The sequence below is a fragment of the Onychomys torridus genome, chromosome 14, assembly GCF_903995425.1.
Source record: "Onychomys torridus chromosome 14, mOncTor1.1, whole genome shotgun sequence".
Classification (NCBI taxonomy): Eukaryota; Metazoa; Chordata; class Mammalia; order Rodentia; family Cricetidae; genus Onychomys; species Onychomys torridus.
Window position 1 is genome coordinate 38404908 of NC_050456.1, and position 25427 is coordinate 38430334.

Here is a 25427-nt window from a genome sequence, read left to right on the forward strand (position 1 = left end):
TAGAGCTTATCATGTACCAGGCAGTGTGTGAAGAAGGGCTGTGGATTTCAATGTTGACTAATGAATTAAAAGATGCAGTTTCCAGGAAACCTGGGATAAAGAAAAAAAGCAGACACTCGAAGGCTAGCAGATCTAGATTCAAGTTCTACCGACAGGGCAGAAACCACTTTCTTTTTTGAGTAAAATAGGGTGAAAATACGTCTGTTCCACCTACTTCCTAGGATTACTTCGAGAAACAAATAATGCACCGGAGGGTTATGCAAACATTAGTCACTCTTAGTCATTGTAATCCGATTTTATTTTTATACAATGTTGGAAGGTGGGGGCTACTGTGATTCATGAGCTCAAACACCTGTGAGGATAGACCTGGCCATCAGACATCTTCTGAAACTCTCCCAGGGAGATAATGATATTCAAGAGAAATAGTTACATTAGCCATACGTTTTTGCCCTTTTCAAAGGTCATGTACTTTCTTCAATTTAACTAGTACTTTGCAAAACCAGGAAGCAAAGCCTTCTAAAAGTACTTTAAAATGCACCAACACTGAAAATGGGTCAAAGCCCCAAGAGCAAGCGCTCTGCTCTGGTTTACCTGGTGTTGGGGAAGTTCTCTAATCGCTAAGGAAGCCCTGAAAACACAAGTATCACTTTTAACAGGCTTCAGCTTTCTTTTCATGTGTTCTCAGCCCAAAACCACAATTTAAAGTTTAGAAGTGAAACTTTTAATTTTTGAAAGCAAAACTGAGGGAAAGGAAATCAGTTAATCTGTATTCCATCCTACATATCTTCATCAAAACCACTGGAAATGATCGAAGTAAAACTGCTTAACTTGTGCAAAAAAGGAAGCAGACTAGTAGATCTGTGCAAGGCTGGGGTGACATCTAGTTGTAGAATCTGTGTCCCCATGCTGATGACCATACCCTCTCACATTTATCTTCTCCATGCTGAAACACGTGAAATATTTCTTTTCTAGCTTTTGCGTTTCTAGGCAAGCAGAAAGACGATCTGAAATGATTTACTCCCAGCTACGGTTCAGAGACTCACACCCATCACTGGAACCATGTTTTCTTTGCAGACAGCCTTAAAATATACTTATTTCAGAACAGTAATAAAAATAAATGCTAAGTAAGATCTTAACCAGATGACTTATAAAATAATATACAGTTATAACACTTCATCTCAACAAAACATATTTTTTTCATAGTAACAGACTATGTAATATAAGCTCTATTTTAAAAGCTTTCAATAAGGTATCACTGCTTAACAAAAATGTAATTTAGGATGAGATTTTGAAAGTGCATTCCTTCATCTCTTACTGTTAGCCTTACTTCCAAGTTACCCTCTAACTCCAATGTGAAAACCAACGTTCTCTTCAATGTCAGCCACCCAGGACACCAAGAGAACACACTTTAATCATGTCCCATTCTCTCTTAACTTCAGGGTTAGGTACATTGACGGGCTTTGGTAGATGTAAAGATTAGAGAATACACATAGAGCAGGACTAAGAAGGGACTAAGACTTGTCTTTGCCTACAAAACCAGGCTTCAAAGAGTAATACAAGATTTAGTCATGCAACTAGTGAACTTTATGTAACTACATTAAATATTTGTATTAATTTCAATAACTTGTAGTTCTTCCCCAAAAGTCGTAAGATAGTAGTTTTCGTCTTAGCTCAGTGCCGGCCCCTGAGCTCACAATTTAGCTATGGAACCAGGCTCAGGTGAGTCAACAGAACAGAGCTGTATCTCCCACCCCTGAGTACTAGGATGAGCACTGGGCTAACTCCCTCATTCCAAGGCTTTGCTCAAATCTAAGTGTCTCAGTGAAGCTGATCCTGATGCTGCTGCTGACCCCTCTACCTGCCTCCTGCATCCCTCCCAGGCATTCCAGATCCCCTTAACCTGTTCACTTATTTCTTCCTCTTCCTCTTTAGTGGCTCCAACACAACACACACTTACTGCCTCTCTCCTGCATGCTAGAGTATCAGTTCCGTGAAGGCAGCAATCCTTACCTTGTTCACTTGGCGTGCCCAAGGGTAGTGTCTGTTCTGTACGAGACCCTATAGAAACCTGTAGAAACATCCCCTTCACCTTGCTATCCCAGCTCTCCATCACTGTTCCTCATCAATCAATGTGCCCCACTCAACCGCCTCAGGGGAAAACGGGCTGGCACTCACTGGAGGAGCTGCCTCTCTCTAGCCATCCACCGTGTGGGTCCTGGGCTCAACCTCAGCTCCTCAGGGTTGGCAGCAGGAGCCTTTACTTGCTGAGCCATCTTAACAGCCCCACACCTCCATTCTTAACAAACCTGTGACTTTCCATGATGACTACATTGCTCTCTTCTTCAAGATCTGTTTATTATGGTGGGTGGTGGCAGCACACCCCTTTAGTCCCAGCACTCGGGAAGCAGAGGCACGCAGATCTTTGAGTTCAAGGCCAGCCTGGTCTATAGAGTGAGTTCCAGGACAGCCAGGGCTACTCAGAGAAACCCTGTCTCAGGAAACCAAAACAAACAAACAAAAAAAAACCACACACACTCACACAAAAAAAAAAAACCCCACAAAAACAACAACAAAAAAGTTTTTATTGAGCAGATACTGTGTACTGGCACCATGCTAGGCTAACTGATACAGTGGTACATGTAAGGGCACTGCTTTCATGTAGTTTCAAAATAGTAATAATAGCTATTATTATTCTTGAAATTTAATACAATTTATTAATAAGATAATAATAGTAATAATTGGAAAACCACCATGTTTCCTCGTTGCAATCAGAATGGCTGAAAGCAGGAGGGCCTAGAGCCAGTCTCAAGACTCCTTTGGAAAGGGCCTCCTTGGGCCCAATTTCTTCTGACATCAGCTGTGTTCTGTTTCTTTTGCCCCATCTCTAAGGAGAGTCTCCTTGGCTCTCCTAAAAACTTCCTGGGTGACCTCACTACACATCACATGCACCGTGATGACTCCTAAACCTGTATCCCCAGTTCAGAGCTCCCAGGGCTGGAACCACATTTCTTCCTACCCAAGAGACACACTCACTTACACAATGTCTGACGGTCAAACCCAAACCCAAAATTCAGATCCCATTTCTATTTCCTGTTAACAGTACCAAAACTGTCACCCAAGACAAATAAATGCAAACAAACAAAACACTTAAAACCTATCAATTACCTTCTCTTTCTCTTACAGATCACGTGTATTTAAACAAACAAACAAAAACAAAACAGCGTATAAATCTGAACTCAAATCCATCACTCTTTGGTCCCCTATACCAGTATCCAAACTTACATCAGCTCTCATCTGGATTATTGTCTACATTCCAACCACTCTGTATTATCTACCGTTACACCAAGGAAAACTTCCTCCTAAAATACTTCTTCTTCACACTACAGAAAAAGGTACAAATTCCATCTCACCAACATACAGGATCCGCCATCCTGTCTTTTTCTACCAGCTCTTCCAGGCGTGATGCAAGGGACCTGGGAGGATGCAGACCATCAAGACTCATCAAGGCGTCCCTCAGTCCCTAGGTTCCTAGGTGCTTGCACATACTAGTCCCACAATCTGAAATCTCTGTTCCTATCTTGTCAAGTTAATAGCCAATCTGCATAAACAACAACAACAACCCTAAAACTCCCGTTTCTGACTCTTCTGTTCATCTTCTCCAGCTGACCACCCTGCACCATGCCCACTGAAGACAGACAGGGTTGAGTATTTCTTCCGTATCTGTCATGGCACTTATCAATTATAACGATTACATGTCTCCTTTCCTGACGAACGACACAATCCTTCTGACAGTATACTTTCTCTTCCTCAGGCCTGCATCTCTAGACCCTAGCACAGGTCAGCACTCTCTATCACTCTCCAGTGCTGGGAGGTACTAAGCCATTTCTTTACAGTGGATCCTAGCATAGGTTTCAAAATGCCTAAAGCCAGTCCAGAATCCTGACTGTGGGCTTGGGGGAGAGAAAGGAAGGCCTTGAATAAGAGGGATTCATTGGCGAAGCTCTAACACATCCAACTCCAGAAGAACACAGCAAAGGGAAGACTATATGACAAAGATTTCTATACAAATTATGTCATTTGTAATGGCAAAAGAATCTTAAAAAATTGGAAATAACTAATGTGAAACTCAGAGATTCATTCAATGGGTCCTTTTAAAAACAGCAATCTTAAAGAAAACTGTTGGTCATTGCAAGCACGTGCTATATCATGGCTGGCATCATAAAACAATGTAAGTCAGAAACAGATTCATTTAAAAACATTTAAAAGGCCTGGGGAAAACCCCTATATTATTAGCAGTATTTATTATATCCAGGCAATTGACTACCACTAATATCATTAAACAAATATTTCCCAAGAATTGGTCTGTTTGCTAGATAGTACAGTCGTCCTGGAACTAAACATGTCACACTTAGATAATCAAAGAATTAATAAGAGTTTAGAAGAGGCACCTTGGTGCCCTACTCTAAATTTACATCCTCTAAAAGGTGGAAAGATCTCAGAATTCTCTGGAAACTAAACTGGAAGCAACTGTGGTACAAAATGGTAGAACGGGTCCAGCTGCTGGCTGTGAATCATGATAATGACCCGCCGACCGCTCAGTGTGCCCGAATCATCTGTGCACAGAAGGCAGGAGACACTGATCTTCAGAGGTCTCCTTCCTGTTAGCAAGTGTTAAATTTTACAAACAGGATCTGCCTCGCTGGGACTTAGTCCTTCGACCATCACGCAGCACATTCTTCTTCTCTTCTGGGTTTACCCCGCCACCACTTCCTGCTCTGTCCTCAAAGATTTCCTGCATTTAGCTCAATCTTTACATTCCTTTTCTTTCAAGCAGAGAACAGGCATTGAGGATGGAGTGTGCATCTCCTGGGGAATTCTAGGAAAGACAGGAGGTTCCAACAAACCCTGCATGTTTGCAGGGTGTGAAAATAATTCTGGTTTTTCGAGACAGGGTTTCTCTGTGTAGCTTTGCGCCTTTTCTGGAGCTCACGTGGTAGCCCAGGTTGGCCTCGAACTCACGGAGATCAAGGCTTTTTAAAGTTATTACTTCATAATATAGCTCAGGTATAAAAAAGAACCTTGGACCAGTAAGTGGCGGAAGGGACTACATTGTTAATTCACAGTGATTATTTTACTAGTTTGTATCAGGAATGGAAAACACTTTTAAAGCTCCCTAGGATTTTCAGTTTCTTAAAAATACACAATCAAATACAATCATTCTGCCTTAAAAAATTCCACAGTTTCATGTTCTAGGCATATGAAGGAATAAGTATAAACTCACAAAATTCCACAGGACTTAGATCACTGACAATAAATATGCCATGAAACAGCTTTTCAGAGATGTTTTCCCAGGGAACACAAGTTATTGAGATGTGTAATAAAAACAGAGAAGTAGCTACCACAGAGGGCAGTGCAGGACCACAGAGAACTGCATGCACACTGTTGTGGTGTCAAAATTAGGTGCTCAGAGAACTCAGTGACAGACTCACCTAGAGTCATTTATTCCTTTGTCTTCCCTGACAACCTTTTAGGGACCATGTACTCTCTGTGCCCAGCCTAATTCTAGGTGTTAAAGATACAACAAACTGGGGGGGGGGGGGCGACTCTGTGTCTGTGAAGTATTTCATTGGACCAAAACAGACAAAAGAAGTAACACCCTGTGTCTGCTGGCTGTAATACAGAGATGGTCAGGTATTCTAAAAGGAAGGAAACAAGACACTTACTGTCTGGGAAAAGATACTGAGCAGAGGAAGCAGCAAGAACAAAGACTCCAAAGTGGGAAGATGTTTATCATTTAAGGAACTTCAGAGCAGAATGGGAGAGGACAGTGGTGTGGGAAGCAGGAGGTCAGGGAGGGCTGGGGCTTACAGAGTAATGCTTTCCTGGACAGCAGCAGTGGTAACAGGTGGAGAATGGGGGCGGGAGGTGATCCCGGGGAATTAGAACAAAACCAAACAGAAGGAAGGCCACATGAAGGTCTAAAGGCCATTTGGGACTCAAAGACTGGCCTAGCGTGTGAGGAGAATACATATGATGTGAGCTGGCTGGGAAAGGTGGGAGGCTGAGGTATTTCGCTCTGATTGTCTGGTGTCCAAGTGAGCTGCAGGGCCAGGAAGCAGCTGGAGGAGAAGCAGGCAGTCAGCTGTCCTTTAACTTAAGCTTTGCTCTCGGCAGACAAGAATACAGTCCTTTCCAGAGAGCTGCTCTGGTACCCTGTAAGGAACAATGTGGAGGTCTTGGCAAGATCCTTGGGGAGAAAATATTTCTTTTAAATTTCTGTAGAAGGAGAAAGGGGGTGTGTGTGTGAAGCAAGAACTAGAATTTAGAGTATTGTATAATTACATGAACAGAACTGGTCTAACTTCCAGTGAATCACAAGACAAAGATGATTTAGAATGGGACTGAGAAAGCAAACAGGAGTTTCTGTTTCTTAAAGAGGAAGCATTTCCTAAAAGCCCAGATAACTGAGTGTGCACTAACTACTCTAATTTACATAAGGAAGGAGACTCTATTATAATTGTGCACTTTGCATCAAAGGTATTCAAGGCCAGCATTGGGTCTGTGCTCACCGTTGGGAAGCCCAGTATCTAGAACAGTCTGGTTAGACTCAAGTACTTGTTTTTATAGTGGTAAAAAGCCTCGCCAGAGAGCCCTTACCTCAGAATCAGTGCTAGTGGTATCCTGATGCCACCCCCAGGTACTACTAACAACATTACTCAGAAACAAGTAGAGAAAGGAGATGTTCTCCTTGCATTGGACCACCTGAGCAAGTCAACATACCTCAGTGGAACCAAGCGCTGGCTCACGAAACGAGGCCATTTGGGCTATTTATGTAGATTGCTGTTTGGAACAGACTGATGATACATAGGTCAAAATATCAAGTTGCTGCAAAAAAGAAACTTTTTCTTAATACCCACAAGGAACTGCGGTAAATCTGTCCTTTGGGGACAAAGAAGAAAAGCCGTAAGAGGATCTTGGACAATCGTTTCCTTCTGAACCCTTCAAAAACATAGCTGACTTAAGAATTTGATGTGCTTTGCAACCGCATGGCTTTTGTTGTTGCTGTTGTTGTAAAGCAAATTACAAATTATTATTTATCTTAATATGAGTGCACTAAAATGACAGCAGCTCTTATCTACTCAGGATTATGTTATGCTATAAATCCCGAAACGAGCAATTGCCGGAGTAGGAAAACCCATTAAGTTATATTTCTTATTATCAACCAGGCACAAATGCTTAAACTTCTGCCAGGTGAAAAACATCTTTAAATTTGTTTAAATTTAATTGCATTTTACTTATTTACTGGGTTTGTGTGTGTGTGAGTGAGTGAGTGTGTGTGTGTGTGTGTGTGTGTGTGTGTGTGAGTGTGTGTGAGTGTGGGGTTGGGGCATGCATGTAGAGGTCAGAGGACGACTTGATTCCCCCAGGAGAACTCGAGCACCGATCTGGGATCGCAAGGCTTGGCAGCAAGCGCCTTTTCCTGCTGAGCCATCTCACCAGTCCCTAAAAACATCTTCCTACAGGCCGTCACGTTTACACACCTATCATTCTACTCCAGAACCCAGACTGCTTACAGTTCACAATTTACACCCGGGTTCCATAGTGCTTTTTATGTCAAGTTCATCCATAACAATAATTGAGACTACAAGTGTCTGGATTTGCAATATTCTCTCCCGTCTACCGCCTTCCGCGAAGCATTTTTTTTTTTTTTCCACGCTGACACCAGAACATCCTTCCGAGTAACTTCAATACCAAACAATACGCCTTTTCAAAAAAACCACAAAAAAGCTCAGCCGCGGTTTGGAAGGTGCGGTTAACCCTGCCCGTCGGCAGCATTAGAAGCGGTGGGGAACCCAGGGTGCTCGGAACGGTACCGCGGGGTCCGGGCCGCTTCCCGGCCGGACGCTGAGGTCCGGCGCATCCCGGGGGGCGCCCCACGCTCGCAGGCCGGGGCCCGGGCCTCACCTTGTACACATCCCCGTAGGTGCCGCTGCCGACCCTCTGCACCAGCTCGTAGTCGTGCTGCGGGTTCCGCCTCAGGATGTCGGCGGCAGGCCGCAGCGGGGCCTCCATCTTCGCAGCGCCCAGCCCGGGGCTCTGCCCGCGGCGCCCGGATCCCGCTAACGAGGGCGCGCGGCGCTTCCCAACATGGAGCCTCGGCGCGCCGCTGCGCCTGCACCCGCGAGAGCGAGCGAGCGCGGGGGCGTCACGGGCCGCGACCCCGGCGGCCTCCGGGCCTTTCCCGGCCCCGCCGGGCCCCGAGCCGTCCGCACGCGGAGGGGCCGCCCGTTCCCTGACGAACACCGCGCCGGAGACCCGCGTCCTCTCGAAGTCGGCCGTGCGCACAGTCGCCGCCGCCGCCGCCGCCGCACCACGTTCCCCACCCGCGGCTGCGTCACCGGGAGACACGTTCGCGGCCGGCGTGGATCGAGCCGGCCCGCCCGAGAGCGCAGGCCGCAGGCCCAGAGTGCCGCCCTGAGGCCCGCCGAGCGCACGACACCTTCGTCGCCGTCGCGCTCCGCCTCCCAGCGGCTTGCGGGGCGCCCGGGGGCGTTCGTGCGGCTTCTGACCCGCCCAGGCCTGGCCGGGATTCGTCCGGTTGCCAGCGGGACGAGAGGAGGAGGAGGAGGGCTTGTATGCAGGCCTCGGGAGCGCTGCCCTCTTAGTTCTATAACCGTCCGTCAAGGTAAACTGAGGCCGCCCGGGCAGGAGGTGGGGGAGTGCCGGCTTAACTAAACGCCGGCACACCCGACTGCACCTTCCTGTTTTACAGACTGTTCCCCGTGGTACCAGTTCTGAGGCTGGACCGCACACCTTACCTGCACAACCTGTCTTCCACCGGGGTTTTCCGACCCATTTCAGAATCCCTACGAAGTTCCATGGTGTTGCAACTATAATGGGACCAGGGGTTGTGGAGATGCTAAAACCAAGCTAGGGGTCTCCGTCTGGTTCTGGCGCCAGCAACTGCCTAAGTAGGTGATCTGAGACAGGGAATACTTGGCAACATCTCAGTGTCCTTATCTGTAGTTGGAAGAGGATGAGGTTTTTGCATTCGACACCAGAGAAATGTTTGTAAAGCTTTTTATAAAGAGGATCATCAAATGTAAGAGGTTTTGAAAAGCTTAACAATCTACAGAATGTTGAACAGGAATCGAGAGGTGATTTGGTTAATGTTTCACAGTCTGTTTTACAGTTTGAGTTCCAATCATGTTCTGAAGGTAGAAATTAAGATACCATCTTTAGGTAGACTGGTAAAGTTATTTCTAGAGTCCTGCAGAGATTTTCAGCAGAAAAAACAGCTAAGGACTGAAGAGATGGCTTTAAAAACACGGCTGCTCCACAGAGAACTTGGGTTGATTCCCAGCACCCACACAGACTCACAACTGCCTGTAACTGCAAGTCAGGGGAATCCGACGCCCTCTTCTGGCCTCTGCAGGCACCAGGCACACACATGGTGTACAGACAGGCAAAACACAAAATGAAATAAAAATGTAAGAAAAGTTGGAAAAACCAGGTTGATAAATGGCTACTGTGTGTTTAATGACTGGAAAATTACAAGTTCAGATGGTGTGTGACTCCAGACACAATCCTGTTTTTGAGAAATGTGCTTCTTATAGTCAATAAATGAAGAAATTAAATTAACACCTTACCAGAACAGGGAAGATATGCATTTTCTTGTGTTCCACACACAAAGGGCACTTATTTAGGGAACATAAGTAAAGCCCAGGCTTACATGCTCCAGGGACAAAGCCTGTGTGTGTGCTGCCTCGAAAAAAATTGTTGACGAACAGTTCTGTCTTTCAAAGCTGCTTGGCGCTTGTTTTGGTGGGCACATACTTTTGGCTTCGATGACTCAAAATCACTTCAAATGTTCAATTGGTGGCTTAGTACTTGTTTACTGTCATGGATTTATGTTGGTCATGTAGTCAAACCCACCCTTACCCACTCTGAGACTAGGGCCGTTGTGGGGCACTCATGGGTTGAGGGCCCTCCACCAGACTGTCCCCAGCACAATCAGGTAAACTTGGAGGGTGGGCATTGTAAAATTGGAGGGTGATGGGAAAGCAGCCCTCCACAGTCAGGGTCAAAAGGGGAGCATTGGTCCTTTCTCTAGCATGAAATGTATTTGTTCTTATTTATGTCTGTGTTATCCCATAGAGTTTGATCAGCTTACACAAGATACTTATTTTTATACAAGATAAAAATAAGTGAGAGGGAACTGCATGAAATTTGAAAGGCGGGAAACAGGAAACCAGAACAATGCAACCAAAAAAAAAAAAAAGAAGAAGAAGAAGAAGAAGAAGAAGAAGAAGAAGAAGAAGAAGGATTGATAGTGTTTTTTGTTTGTTTTTGAAATAAAGATGAACAAATTGATCATCCCTGATGCTTAAGTCCTCAGAAAAGTTTCTCTTCTAAGCCGTCACAAAGTAGAAATTCCAAATAGCCAGTTTGAGGCAAGAATAAATATCGTGTGACAACCCTTTAAGTGTATTATTCTTGAAACACAATATTTAAAATGAATTAGGTAATAAAAAGTTTGAAGTCACAAGTGAAGATGTTGTGTGTTGCCAGTAATGGCCGGTCCATATGCTTTGACCATCAACCAAGAAGCAGATTGCATGGAAAGCCAAGATCCTGCGTGGTGGTTAAACAGTATCTGCAATAATCATTATTTTACTTGTACCACGGATGATGCAAACAGGAAAACATTTGCTTTATACTAACTAGAAAAGAATTTTAAAAGATTTTCTTTTTCAGAGCTAGCTGAGTTAATTTTAATAAGATCAGTGACGACGGTTGTTTGGTAAAGAAATTTAAATTCAATTTACTTATAAACAAACTATGAATAAGTTTAATTTGTATATTAAACAATTATGTATTTAATTTCAAGGATAAAAGTTAGATAACAGTAAATCATTCTAGCTAACATTGAAAGGACTCTTACAAATTGCTCAGTTTTGTAATGACAAGATATAGAATAAGAAGAAACATGAAACATGACAATAAGTATCTCATCCAAAACGAATATATACATACACACACACACACACACACACACACACACACACACACATCACACACACACACATACGTAATACTTGACATGAAAATGTTTTCCAGCTTTTAAAACTTTATTTTTGATAGAATTTATTTATTGGGGGGGGGCAGTGCTAATGCCAGTGTGTGTGTGTGTGTGTGTGTGTGTGTGTGTGTGTGTGTGTGTATTTAGGTTGGAGGACAACTTGTGAGAGTCGATTCTGTCTTTCTACCATGTAGATCAAGCTGAGGCCATCTGGTGGAGACACGAGCCTGTACAGGCTGAGTGTCTCCCCTCCATGTTTCTAGCTTTCTCTGTTCCATGTAGCAAACGGTGGTGGTTTACTGTCTGCTTGTAATGCTTTCCCTCTCTTAATCTTCAGTAAAGTGCTGCCTGTGGTTGGTGATCCTAAAGTCAACCTGAATTTTAGCCAAGACTAAATGACAACAAAAACCAAGGCCTTGGAATGTTTTATGTAGCTAAGGTTCCAATTTACTATCCAAGCAAAACTGGCTAATTAAAATCCTAAAATTAGGCTGCTGAAGGTGATGGTGCACGCCTTTAACCCCAGCACTCAAGAGGCAGCCAGCCTGGGCTACAGAGTGAATTCAGGCCAGCCAGGGCTACACAGTCTCTGGAACATACAGATTTTAGCAATGTAACATCTCTACCCACCCCTCCCTGGCTCCACCCTCGGCTGTTTGACACAGGGTTTCACTGAGTAGTCCTGGCTGGCTTGGAACTCACAGAGGACCAGCTGCCTCTACTTCCCGAGTTCTGGGATCAAAGGTGTGCGCAGCTGCAGTATTTTTATATGATTATCAAGTAGCTCCTTGCAGTTGTTAGATATCAATCTAACAAATTAGTCAGTTGCCAAAAGACATTGTAACACTTCAGAAATGCTAGTTAGTATACCCAAGCTGTTTGCTCAGGGTGGTAGGTGGACATCAGTGGCCCAGCTGTTGCGTTGCTTATGTGCAGACACTGGAGGATGAGGGGGCCTGGGGAGGTGCTCCATGTCACACACACAGGTGCCACCAAGATGGAGCAATGGGTCCCTGGTTTAAGTATCCACCCAGGGAAGGTGGGACACTGACTTCTTGATCTCCCTAACCTGTCCTTCCTTTTATGAGAAGTTCTTTTATTAGCTTCTCTTTGTGTCCTTTTTCCTCTCCCAAACCCTGACTGATAAAATTATATGAGCTAGAAATAGTCTCAGAAAAGAAGACCCTTGAGATTGCACTCAGGTGGTGCCAAATTCAATCCTTCCTTTAATCCTTCTTGCCTTGGTCATGGTTTTTGATCAGAGCAATAAAAAGGTAAGGCAGTCTTATTAAGTACTAGCTTCAACTGACCCATTCGGAAGGGCTTCCAGATGCTCAGTCAACACAGAGATCCCAATTCTAGGCAAGTATCTGGCAAGATTCTGTAACATCTTCAAGTATATGAGTTTTTCCATCCAAGACCAGGCTAGAACTTCTCCATCTGGGCTATGCTAAAACTCTTAACTCACGTTCCAGACTTTTATCCTGACTCTTACCTGCTCAAATGCCCCAAGCCCTGGCACAAGGTCCCGACCAACCCCTCCAGTGCCTTTGCCTTAGCCTAACAGACATAGATCTTGGAGCTACTGAGTTTGCAACTCTGTAGCTTTTGCAGGCAGGCCCCATCCTTGATGGTAGCCATGGGGGTCTGGCAGTTATAAGAGACAATGGAATTCTTCAAAGCTATCAAAAAAAAATCTTTGGAGTGTCTACATATACTTTAAGTACAGAACTCAAGTCTCTCATCCCTGCCCTGCATACGTGTGTGTGTGTGTGTGTGTGTGTGTGTGTGTGTTCTCACAGAAGCAGTAAGATCACATTAAATGGCATTCCAGTTTTAGGAACCATTATTATCATCACCAGCTGAGTGCTGGGGATTCAGTGCTGATGCCATGCCTTCCGCTGGCACTCCAGCTTACATCACTACTAATGCCATGTGGGCTACTCCATACTATGGAACATCACTGCTTCACTTTCCTCTGTAGGTTTTATGTAGTTAACATCTGATCATAAGCTAGTTCATAAACCTGGAATCCCCTAATTAAAGGGTGGAAGGCAGGTTTCTTGAGGAAGGATGCTGCCTATGGTTACATACAACGATTGTCCCTTTCCTGAGGCTATTTCCAGAGAGAGATGACCTTTCACCAGGGAGAATATAAATTTAGGAATGTGAAAATCTCACCATCTAGAGGATAGTAGCCTGTACCCTGAAGCATCAGTGTAACAAACACATCAGGATTCCAGTGAGCTCAGTAGAGGTTGAAGAAAGACAGATGTCTTTCATGAAAGGTCTAGAAGAAGCAACCATAAATGCTGAGGCTGCTTTCCAAGTTCCAAACTGTATGTGAGAATGGGCACACTGCACAGAGGGAACTCAGCAAGAGGCTTGTGAATGTCAACCCTGGGATGTGAAATTGTAGGGCTGAAAGGACCAGTGTGATCCTGGGTGTAATTAGTAAATCAATTAAACCTTATTACTTGGGAAATTAGTTTAGTGTCACTGTTAAAGATCTGAAAGACATTAGTTCATTCATTAAAGTCTGAGAGAGGTTGCTAGAGGGATGGCTCAGAGGAACTTGCTGCTCTTTCAGAGGACCCAGGTTTGCTTTCCAGCACCCACATGGTGGCCTACCATTGTAAGACAAATTGCTAAATGCTCTTATTAATAAAACAAACCTGGAGCCAGATATTGGGGTAAAAACTGAGAGATCAGAAAAGCAGAAAGAAGCCACTTGGAAATCCTCAGCCAAAGAGACCTATTCCTTGCATCCCCACGCCTATAGGTCTTTCTGTTCTGCATCTCACTTCCTCTCTCCACCCAGCTACTTCCTATCTGTCTGTATAGACCTCCAGGTCTCTGGGTTAGTGCTGAGATTAAAGGCATGTGTCATCACGTCTGGCTCTGTTCCCCAGTGTGGCCTTGAACTCACAGAGATCCGGATGGATCTCTGCCTCCTGAATGCTAGGATAAAAGGCGTGTGCTACCATTGCCTGTGGATGGCTTTTTTTTTTCTGATCCTCAGATAAGCTTTATTAAAGTGCACAATATATTGGGGGACACAATATATCACCACACACCATCTATAACTCCATTCCAGAGGATCCAACACTCTCTTCTGACCATTATAGGCACCATACATGTAGGCAAAATACACATTAAGTAAAATCTAAAATATAAATTTTTTTAAATCTGAGGGACAGAGGTCTTTGTCTCTTAACACATGTGTTTGGGACATTCAGTAGTGTTTTGGTCCATTTTTTGTTGGTATAACAACATACTACAGACTGAGAATTCACCTCTTAGTTGTGAAGGCTACACAGTCCAGTATCAAGGTGCTGGCATCTGACAAAGCCTCTGGTTCTGTCGTCACTTAGCAGAAGGCAGGTGGACAAGGAGTTGCTAGTGAAAGGGGTAGATGAGGGTTTGAAACTCATCATTAAAGAGTTTAAGTGGACCCAGCCTTCATGAGCTAATCATCCCTTAAAGGGCACATCTTTTGGCATGGTCACAATAGGGATTAAGTTTCCAGCATATGAACTTCAGTGAACACTTCCAAACCACCCCTAAAAGACAAATTAGCTTTGAAGATGTTTGTGAATTATAAAAAAATTCACCAGTTTCAGGGGAAATGTTTCTACAGGTAAAGAACTTGCTGATCAAATATTACACCCTTAGTTCAGGTCCCCAGCATTATCTGAAAGCCAGGCATGGTGGTATCACCCGTAGCTCCAGCACCGGGGAGGCAGAGACAAGAGAATCTCAGGGGCTTGCTGGCCAGCCAGTCTAGTTGAAACAGTGAACTTGGGTTTCAGTGAGAGACTGTGCCTCAACAAAATAAAAAAGCAGAGAAGCAATTGAGGAAGAAAATGTCAATCCCTAGCCTTCACATACACACACATAAGTGAGCAAACATAGAGAAGCTTACCTGTACATGTGCACACATGTGCACCACACACAAACATGAACAGTCAATTGATCTGTAATACTGCATTTAGAACCCTTTCTAGAGCTAATAAACATAAGCTTGGTAGCCTGAGCATGGCTGCTGACTAGAAGCCCAGAATATAGCTTTTTCACTTCCTGTTAAACAAGGATAATGTGAAGCACTTTGCTTTCCTGAGGCTATGACAGCATGGTCACTGTTCTACCTTTTCTGCTCAGTGACACAGTGTAATTCTAGACTGATCTTTGTTTCTTTACTATCTAGAAGAACATCATGGAAGTCTGTTGTTTTGATTCCATTATATAAAAAGGACCTGAGGAACAGGAAGTATCTACCATCCTTCATACTTTAGAAAGACCATTAAGGCAGATGTGATCTGGCACATGTAGTCATGGCCATTTAGGACTTAAGACAGGAGATCCATGAGCCTAGGAGTTTGGGATCAAACTGAGCAAAAGTATTTTAACTCATTCCTTAAAACAAAACAAAAACAAATTACCCTTATACCAGAAGGTGAAACATAAATCCATGTGGTCCTAGCACATTAGTGAAATTTAGCCATCTCAGAGGATGAGTTGATGTGCTCAGCTGTCCTGTTTAGATTTTGAAGCCAGTGGTCTTTTCCCTAGTAACACATGACTACCAGTTTACATGGGACTTCGAACGACGTAACACCTGGCTGATGACCGGTGCTATGCCATACAGTGTCTTGATTCTTGGGCTTTAGGGCTCAGCAGACCTGATGGTAAACACAAATATGATACAGAGTTTCTTGCAAACCCCAAATGAGAGTTGCAGCACTAAGGATGCTACCTAGGATTCTGGAATATGAACATGCCCGATCTGTGATGACTACACTACTGAAAGCCGACTCTTGGCTTATCACCAAGCATTTGGTAGATATTTAACACCAGACTATGGGGACAGTAAGTGACTTTGTGACATAAACTGGTCCTTAGGAACTGTCTGTTGTTCTAGTTTACTGAATTACAAATGCAGGCATCAGAATTTGATTGTAGTACATACTGGAAAAGCTTGGCACTGTCTGGAAGTGCAGGTAAATTTCTAACAAGCTTCCATGGTGTCTGCCCACCCCATACCCCTTTCCTTTTACTTACTTGGAAAGAGTTAAAGTTAAGGAAGTTGGTGGATAAGGTATGATGGGTGGGTTATTAGAATTACACAGAATGTGAAGATATTTGTGAACCGTATTACCCCCCCACCTGAGGGTTTCCACCCTGAGAAGTGAATCTTCAAAGTGATCTGCCCTAGATGTCAGCCAGCCAGGCTCTTTCCCAGTCACTGTAGTGCTTGCTTAGTTGCCCCATACAGCAATAAGAACTTAAGCTAAATAGACTTAACAGTGTGGCTGTCTGTTTGCCAGGTGTAATTCAGTATTGTCATTATGGAGTGTTTAACCTGCTTTAGCAGAGGTCAGTACAGAGACTCCAGTCTGATACTGCTGCCTAGGTCACCTGATGGTGATCTAATTGAACTAGATGCTTTCTATTTGATGGGAAAGGCCTCCACAGAAATAGACACACACTGCAGAGAGTTTGCCTTCCCTGTCCATAAACTCCTTCTAGTGTCATGACCCATGGGCTAGTAGAACACCTTGTTTTGTCTCCATGTGCCACTGTCTTTGGACAAGGAACTGAGTTTGCTAAGAATGTGGTGTGTCAGTACAGTCCTGCCTTTGGAGTTAGGTGCTTGGCCTCACACCCATGAGTCAGAAATGACTAATTTGATATAATGGGAGGAGGGGTGTCTGCTGCCTGAGATGTGGTTTCCATGAAGATATGGCATACAAATTAACCCAGTATTCATATTTTGTCATATGTAACCAATGATCAGAATTCATGGGCTTGTGAACCAAGGATTAGAAGCGTCATTGCTTTTAGATTATTCCTAATAATTATTGGAGAGTTTTTGTCCTTATAACTTATTATTTATAATTTTGTCTCTACTCACTGGGCTTAGTTATTGTTCCACAAAGGAAGAAAACTATATCTGGAGCCCCTTAATACTCATGTTAGCTAGAATAATTATGTTAATGCTCAAGCTAGAGCAAGTAGCCTGTTTCATATGATGGAAGCCCCAAGTTAAGGATGAAAGAAAGTACAAATCTTGATCTTCTTTTGAAGGCACCATGTTGGGAAATATTTTCTTATTTAAGCCACTAGAATTTGTTTTACAGCAGCCCAGTTTACTCCCTAACTAGTATAATCCACGATATGTTGAGCTGATGATTTAGCCAAGGTTGACCTCTCTTAAACAAATTGTCATATGAGAGTAATGTGCTATTTATTTAAGTCTTTTTGAGATACACGTAAAAGCATGTTGATCGATACAAATGCCTCTTTAAATTTGCTTATTATAGACTCTATAACATAAATGGTATATCATGGACTCTTTAATATGGAGGGAAGCATTAAGTTTGGGCATCAGTGACAGAAAAACTCCTGGCATAGGGAGGGCCTTGTGATAAGGTAAAATGAATAGGAGAAAGGACCAATGGAAGAAAAACTGAGGATACAGAGTAGAAAACAGTTTATAGAATAAGATGTTAGAGATGCAGGAGCTTTACCTCAAAGTTGATTCATGTTGTCCTTGTGACCGTAGTGCTCCACCAGGTGGATATCCTGCGTTTGTTTACCCATTAGTTATGTGGCATTTGTGCTGTGTCTTATGGTACTAGTCTTTCTTGTCAGACTTTCTTTGGACCACCAGTCCCTACATAATGACACAGAGACTTATTATTAATTATGAGAGCTTGGTCTTTAGCTTAGGCTTGTTCCCAACTAGCTCTTATAATTTAAATTAACCTGTTTCTACTAATCTGCATTCCACATGGCTTTTTACTTCCCTTCCATTCTGTATATCTAACTCCCTCTGTGTCTGACCGTGTCCCCCACTTTACCAGATTCTAACCCTCTGTGTTCCTCTGTCTGCCCAGAAGTCCTGTCTATTCTCACCTGCCTAGCTATTGACCATTCAACTCTTTATTAAACCAATCAGGTACCTTAGTCAGGTGAGGCCAAAGACGGACACATCTTCACATACTATAAACAAATATCCCACAACAGTCTTAGTTAGGGTTTTATTCCTGTGAAGAGACACCATGACCACGACAACTCTTATAAAGGAAAACATTTAATCGGGGACTGGCTTACAGTTCACAGGTTCAGTCCATCATCATCATGACAGAAAGCATGGTAGCACACAGGCAGACATGGTGCTGGAGAGGTAGCTGAGAGTTCTGCATGTGAATTGGCAGGCAGCAGGGAAAGAGAGTGACACTGGGCCTGGCTTGAATATCTAAAACCCCAAAGCCCACCCCAGTGACACACTTCCTCCCACAAGGCCACACCTCCTAATAGTGCCACTCTCCATGAGCCTATGGACGTGATTTTCTTCCACACCACCACTTGTGGCGTCTACTTTTTCCATATTTATTAACACTAACATTGCTGTACGAGTTTCTGTGTGAACTTGCGTTGTAATTTCTTTGGGATACACACCTAGGAGGAGAATGGCTGAGTCACACAGTAATCCTGTGTTTAGTTTGAGGAAGTACCAGACTCCTGTCTCATTTTGCTGTAGCATTTTATGTTTTCACATGTAGTGTGTGAAGGTGTTAGTTTTCCTACACACTCATCAGTGCCTTCTGTTGTCTCTCTTGTTTATAGTTACTCCAGATGTGAAGTGGTATCATGTGGTTTTGCATTTCTGGAATGAGTGAAGATGTCATCATTTCATGTCCTACTAGCCAGTTGGTTCACTTGGGACATACGGAATTAAGAAGTGTAGCTACTTAAAATATCAGATTATTTGTATTTTTATTATGTCATACTAATACTTTATATTACAATTCAATGTCTCAGAGTTCATTCTATTCTTCTTCTCCTGTCTTCTAAACCTTAGGTAACTCTATCTCTGTCATTATTTGCTTAACATCTCTTTAATCCTAGTATACACATAATTTCTAACCATGTGTGCTAAGCAAACAGAACAACAAAAGAGTGCAATTCTTGTATTTAGTTCCTGTTGGTTTAACTTTTTTTTTTTCAGGTTCTCATGTAGTTCACTTTAGCCCTGAACTTACTTATTCAAGACTAGCCTTGGGCTTGAAATCCTCTTTCCTCCCAAGTGTTGGGTTAAGTTGACTCTTACTTTATTTTATTGATTAATTTTTACATTTACTTACTGTTTGTAGAAGAGGGTGTATAGAGGTCAGAGGATAAGTTGCTGGAGGTGGTTCTTTTCTTCTACTGTGTAGGTTCGAGGATTGAACCGCAAGCGTCTTTCCACACTGAACCACGTTGCTGGCTTTCACTTTTGTTTTAAATGGAGTTTTGCAGCTGGACTTTAGTTCCTTCCACATTGTACTTGATCCCGGCCAAAGTGCTAAAAATAATTCCGTCCGCATCCTGGTTTGTTCACTTATTTATTTTGGAGACTGTGAAACAGTGTTATGGCTGTAAGAGAATTATATATACAAGCTATGCATGGATAATATGAGTACTCACAGCCCTTCCTGCCATTTCCATTGTCCTGTTCCTGCCTACCTCCCATCAGCAACCTGTCTCAGTGCCTTCTGAGTTAGTTTTACCATGTTCATTGCATAGATAAATAGAAACATTATTTTATAGCATTTTCTGTTTTATGGGTGGGTATATTATTATTTGATCCATCTTCTACTTAAGTGGGTGGAAATTAATTTTGACAGTTGATAATGACCAACTGAATTTCTTTAAAGACTCATAATAGTGCAATGTGCAGATATATCACATTTTATTCAACCATTCTTCAATGTGTGGGCATTTGACTTGATTCTAGTGTTTTACAATTATAACCCCCACACAAACATAACAAATAACTCTTTATGTTTATTTTCATGTAGTTTGATGTATTTTCTTTAATAAATTGGGGTTTATTAAGTTAAAAATAAATAAAAGCCAGAGGCCAGGGATGGTCATGCACATGTTTTATCCCAGCACTCAGGAGGCAGAGGCAGGAAGATCTCTGAGTCAGAGGTCTACATAGCAAGTTCCAGGACATCCAGGGCTGCAGAGTGAAACCCTGTCTCAAAGTACAATACAATACAATACAATACAATACAATACAATACAATACAACACAATACAACACAATATAATACAATACAATACAATACAATACAATACAACACAATACAACATAATATAATACAATACAATACAATACAACACAATACAATACAATACAACACAATACAACACAATACAATACAATACAATACAACACAATACAATACAACACAATACAATACAATATAATACAATACAACACAATACAATACAATACAATACAACACAACACAATACAATACAATACAATACAATACAACACAATACAACACAATACAACACAATACAACACAACACAATACAACACAATACAATACAATACAATACAACACAACACAACACAACACAATACAATACAATACAATACAATACAACACAATACAATACAATACAATACAATACAATACAACACAATACAACACAATACAACACAATACAACACAATACAACACAATACAACACAATACAACACAATACAACACAATACAACACAATACAACACAATACAACACAATACAACACAATACAACACAATACAACACAATACAACACAATACAATACAATACAACACAATACAACACAATATAATACAATACAATGAAGCCAGGCATGACAGTAGCACATGCTTATAATGGATTACTCAGGAAATGTAATCAGGAAAACTAGGGGGCCAAGGCCAACCTGGGCAGTGTAGCGATGTCCTGTCGTAGATAAGTATTCCAGAAATGCCTACTGACAGAATCCAGAAATGGTGACACCCCAGCAGCAGGAGCACAACCTGAAAGGAGCCCGAGTACCCAGAGAAATGCCAGTCCTGAGGCAGGGCAAGAGGAGGGAACCCTGGAACATTTCCTTGTGCCAAAAACCAGGAAGTGCCCAATACAAATTAGGCAAGTGTTACAAACACAGGAACAGACTCAAAGAGGCTCCTTCATGGTAAATCTAGGGAATTTCGAACATTAAAAAAACAGGAGGACTGAAGAGATGGCTCAGAGGATAAGAGCACTGGCTGTGTACATATGATAACCTGAGTTCAGATCTCTGTCGTCTAAAAAAGCCAAGTATAGCACTGGTGCCTATAACCCCAGTGCTAGGTAGGGGAGAGACAGCAGGATCTTTAGCCCTTGCTAACAGACAGCCTAGTCTAGTTGGTGAGCTCCAGGGCTAATGAGAGACTGTCTCAATTGAGTAAGGCAGAGAGGGATAGAGCAGGACCCTGGGCATCCTCCTCTGACCTCTACAAGCACAAACATCTGCACACATATACATGCACCCTTAAAAAGTAAGGATGGCAATGAACCATCTTTAAAGAGTCCATGAATCTATAGTTCTTTTTCTGTTGCTGTGGCCCAACACCGTGATGGTGCTGGATAGTTTTATGTCAACTTGTCACAAGCTAGAGTTAACTCAAAGGAGGGAGCCTCAATTGAGAAAATGCTTCCATATGATCTGGCTATAGGGCATTTTCTTAATTAATGATCAGTGAGGGAGGACCCAGCCCATTGTGTGTGGTGCCATCCTTGGTTCTGGGTTAGTTCTATAAGAAAGCAGGCTAAGCAAGCCATAGGGAGCAAGGCAGTAAGCAGCTCCCCTCCATGGCTTCTGCATTAGCTCCTGCCTCTAGGTTCCTGCCCTGTTTGAGTTCCTGTCCTGACTTCCTTTGATGAAGAACATTGAGTGATGGGGAAGAGTCAGTCAAATAAACCCTGTCCTCCCCAACCTGCTTTTTGGTCCTGGTGTTTCATCATAACAACAGAAACCCTAACTATGACAATGACCACGGCAACTTAAAGGAAGCATTTGTTTTGGGCTTCAGTTCTAGAGGGATAAGGGTCCATTACCATCTAGGCTGGGAAGCGTGGCAGCAGGCAGGCAGGGTGGCAGGAATAGCTAAGAGCTCACATTTCCAACTGCAAGCATCAAGCAGGCTCTCAGAACCTGCCCTTAGTGACATATTTCCTCCAGCAAGGCCACATCTGGTAAACCTACTGAAACAATGCCACTGGCTGAAGCCTGAGTATTCTAATGCTCAAGATACTTGGGAGATACCTCATTCAAACTATCCTAGTATGCTCAGTATATAAAAGTGTGTGTGTGTGTGTGTGTGTGTGTGTGTGTGTGTGTGTGTGTAAGAGAGCGAGCTTCTAACTGTAAAATGTAGAAGAAATTATAGAATTATTTTTAAATTTCCATTTAAAGTAATACAAAAGTAATTCAGACAAGAATGCCAGAATTACTGAAATCATTAGGTAAAAAGACCTTGGACAACATTTGAAGACACACTATATGTGCAGTCATTTACTGAAGGTTTTTTTGTGATATCCAATTTCATGATATTTACCCATAAATTACTTCACTAAGAGGAAAAATGGGTTCTACAAAAGTGAGAAGTTGTTGTAACATGCCCTAAGTAGAGACCAGTGTGTGGATCAGGACAAACTGAGGAGGTGAATGGGATGAAGTATCTAGTGGTCAGAGTGTGAAGGGGTGGGTCTATAGGATGCTGACCACACCGAAGTTTGGGCAGAGAGGCAGAAACATTAAAAAAAAAAAAAAAAAAGTAATGTTTTAGTATTTGTTGCATTTCGATTTTCCTTGAAATTTGCTGCAACTTTTATAGCTGCCAAAGCATCCTGTACACCCTGACTATGGAGCCTGTTTTTCCTTCAGATGTTTGCTGTCAGACTATATATAACTTCAAACTGTCTTTGCAACTTTGAGGAGATGTTCCATTAGACACTGAGCAGTTACAGATTACAGTTAATCTCTAGCTTACTTTGATCTAAATTAGCCTAATTATAAGACACAGACTCGCTTAGTGTACATTTACAACAATACAAGATATCTTCTTTTTAAAATATAACCTTTTAAAATGAAAAGATTTTAAAAGATGCCTGGAGGATAATGCAGAGCGCTTTAATTTGTCCAAATGTTGCTATCGTGTGTTGGAGCAGCCAGAATAATGATGGTTTATGTGTTTCTGTCACTAGATAATGCTTTTAAATTCTGTGAGTGTGTGCCGGCGGTGCTGTTTATTTGTGTGTGTGTTTGTTGAAAATGTTGCAGTATATAGTCTGTTACTGTCTTCACAGTTTAAGGGTGGGCCAAGGTACAGAGGGTGTGACGCTGGTATTTGTGTGAACTCCAGCTGGTGATGCTGAGCTTGGTTCATCCGCTTTCTCCTCCCTTTTCCTCCCCGGTCCTTCCCACCAGCGCCACAGCAACATCCTCAGAGTCTGAGCGAACTGCGCCCAGAGCGGGCACAGAGCCTCTTAGTGCCAGCGACCTGCGGCCCTGGAGACGACCACAAGCGCAGTGACAGCACCTCGCCACCACCAGCCCAAGGACCGCCATGGCCAAGAGCCGCAGGGACAGAAACAGTTGGGGTGAGTAGCAATCGGTAACTTGTGCAGCCTTCAGAGGGTCTGGCCCTCTGTTTTCTGCTGCCGAGTGCCTGCCTCTGCAGACTGCTCACTGCTGAGAGGATTGGCGATGTCACCCGTGCTGAGCCTGGTGCAGGCCGGGCCTGCGGCTCCTTCCCCATTCCGCGCCGCCTCCTCCCAGCATTTGGACAGCACCCTACGGACTCTGAGCTCTGGGCTCCGCCCTAGAGCTAGGCTAGAAGGTTGGCGCAGAAGGTGGTCTAGAGCTGTGGTTGTGGGCGAAGAGGGGCAAAGGGTCGGTCTGGAGCAGGTGGAGCCCCAGTCTGCTTTCTGGGACAAGGGCTTATTCGGATGCTGGCGGGCTCTGGGCGGGCGGTGGAACAATGAGGCGGAGCGAGCTAGGACACTGCGCTGCAGCAAACGCGTCTCTGCAGCCTGGGATATGGGGTACCCTCCTGAGAGTCCCTAGCACTGCACACTTACTTCAGTTTGGGGTTAGTGGAGGAATGGGGGAGAAGGCGAGCAGAATTGGGGTTTGTAGCCTGCCGCCCAACCCGGATCTATTCAGACTAGCCTCAAGACTGGCTTTGTTCTTCGATTTTTACCTTGTGGAGATACTGGGTTCATGATTCAGCACCGGGCCTAAGGAAGGGCTGGGCCCAGTGGGTTCACGCGCGAGTGGGTGGGCGGTGCTCACGCAGGCAGAACGGAGAGGAGCGCAGCGATGCAGGAGAAACCGCGCCCCGCCCGCTTTGCCGTTCCAGACCAGATCTGGAGGAGTGTGGGCAGGCTGGGCGGCCTTGTCGGGTTGGGCTCCCCGTTTCTTGCAGGCACAGTGGTTAGCTCATCAGCATCTTAATTAAAGCCCTATAAACACATTTTATGATCGGAACCAGTGTGGATCTCCAACCTCCGACAAGGTGGTGTATAGGGAAACGTTGTGTTCTACTGGCTTCTGCATTGTTAATGTTTTGAAAGTTCACGCCCACTAGGAGTGCTCCTTGGCGCTCTGTCTCCAGCTCTGTTTCTGTCTTACTAAGATGATAGATGTACCTTCTAGTTCGTTATTTCTGTTTCCTTTTGTCGAAAGATCAGAATGCCTCCTTGCTTCCCGTTGGTGTGGTGGTCACAAGATCAGCCCCTCCTGTGGGCAAGGCTTGCATTTGAGAGAGTACCCTAGAGCCCTGGTTGCTGTGGAGAGGTGGAGCAGGCAGGCTGTAGTTGACTAAATTTAAGAGAAGCAATTTCATTTCCCCAGATTACCAAGCCTGATTTTCAGTTTTGCAGGCACAGTCTTTGCTTCCTTTGAAAACTTGGGTAAGGTCTCCAGTGTCATTTTCCATTCCCATTCTTGCTCTGGAAGAGAAATTTGAACACTATTGACCATTCACGGTGAAGGTGAATATGTTCAACTCAGATTTTTGTCTTGATCCCTGGATTGGATCGTTGACTCCGACTTGCTAGGAGCCAGGCATGTGGCTGTTTATTCTAAGAATTCTTCTTTATTATGCCGTCACTCATTATTCTTGAGTATTTGGTTACAGGTTTCTTAGGTAGCCCACCCCCATGCCATTCTCAAGTGGGATTTACATAAGAACAAATTGGAAAATTAATAGAAATGAAGGTTCCCACAGCATCCAGCCAGGGGTTCTGCATCAACACATCTGAAGTAGGGCCTAGAAATGTGTGTTTTGACTAGTACTGGAGGTGGTAAAGGAGCGGACAGACTGTGATGTTACTTTGAAAAGCAGTCTCTGAGCTCATTTATGTTTGGTAGAATTATCTTCCAAACAGTTTACTCCAAAATCATCAGGACAATATAAACGTAAGTGATAAATTAGGGGGGACATGCCAGAGTCATTATGTGCCCACTGGAAACTCCCATTGA

At 43.4% G+C, this 25427-nt stretch overlaps 3 protein-coding genes across 5 annotated transcripts in view; 2 read left to right on the forward strand and 1 right to left on the reverse strand.

Annotated features, from left to right (window-relative positions):
- The window catches only part of Map4k5 (mitogen-activated protein kinase kinase kinase kinase 5), an 85386-nt gene extending 76851 nt beyond the window's left edge, over positions 1–8535 (reverse strand). Inside the window, exon 1 of the mRNA XM_036205628.1 lies at positions 7966–8535. Within this exon, the coding sequence (XP_036061521.1) occupies positions 7966–8073 (108 nt within the window). The 5' untranslated portion in view covers positions 8074–8535. The remainder of the gene's footprint in view (positions 1–7965) is intronic.
- Positions 7923–10282, forward strand: LOC118595231 (translation initiation factor IF-2-like). Of its 3 annotated transcripts, none has more exons than XR_004946499.1 (2): positions 7923–8972; positions 10159–10219. XR_004946499.1 is itself a non-coding variant. In XM_036205610.1 (2 exons), the coding sequence occupies exons 1-2, from the start codon at positions 8149–8151 to the stop codon at positions 10200–10202; spliced, it is 582 nt and encodes a 193-aa protein (XP_036061503.1). In that variant the 5' UTR covers positions 7923–8148; the 3' UTR covers positions 10203–10282. The 3 variants fall into 3 exon arrangements, 2 of the variants coding, with proteins under 2 accessions (XP_036061503.1, XP_036061504.1); XM_036205610.1 differs by having other exon boundaries at positions 7923–8686; positions 10159–10282; XM_036205611.1 differs by lacking the exon at positions 10159–10219 and having other exon boundaries at positions 7923–8686; positions 8774–9401.
- A 13010-nt stretch (positions 10283–23292) lies between these two features.
- The window catches only part of Atl1 (atlastin GTPase 1), a 62815-nt gene continuing 60680 nt past the window's right edge, over positions 23293–25427 (forward strand). The window contains exon 1 of the mRNA XM_036205607.1: positions 23293–23542. Within this exon, the coding sequence (XP_036061500.1) occupies positions 23509–23542 (34 nt within the window). The 5' untranslated portion in view covers positions 23293–23508. The remainder of the gene's footprint in view (positions 23543–25427) is intronic.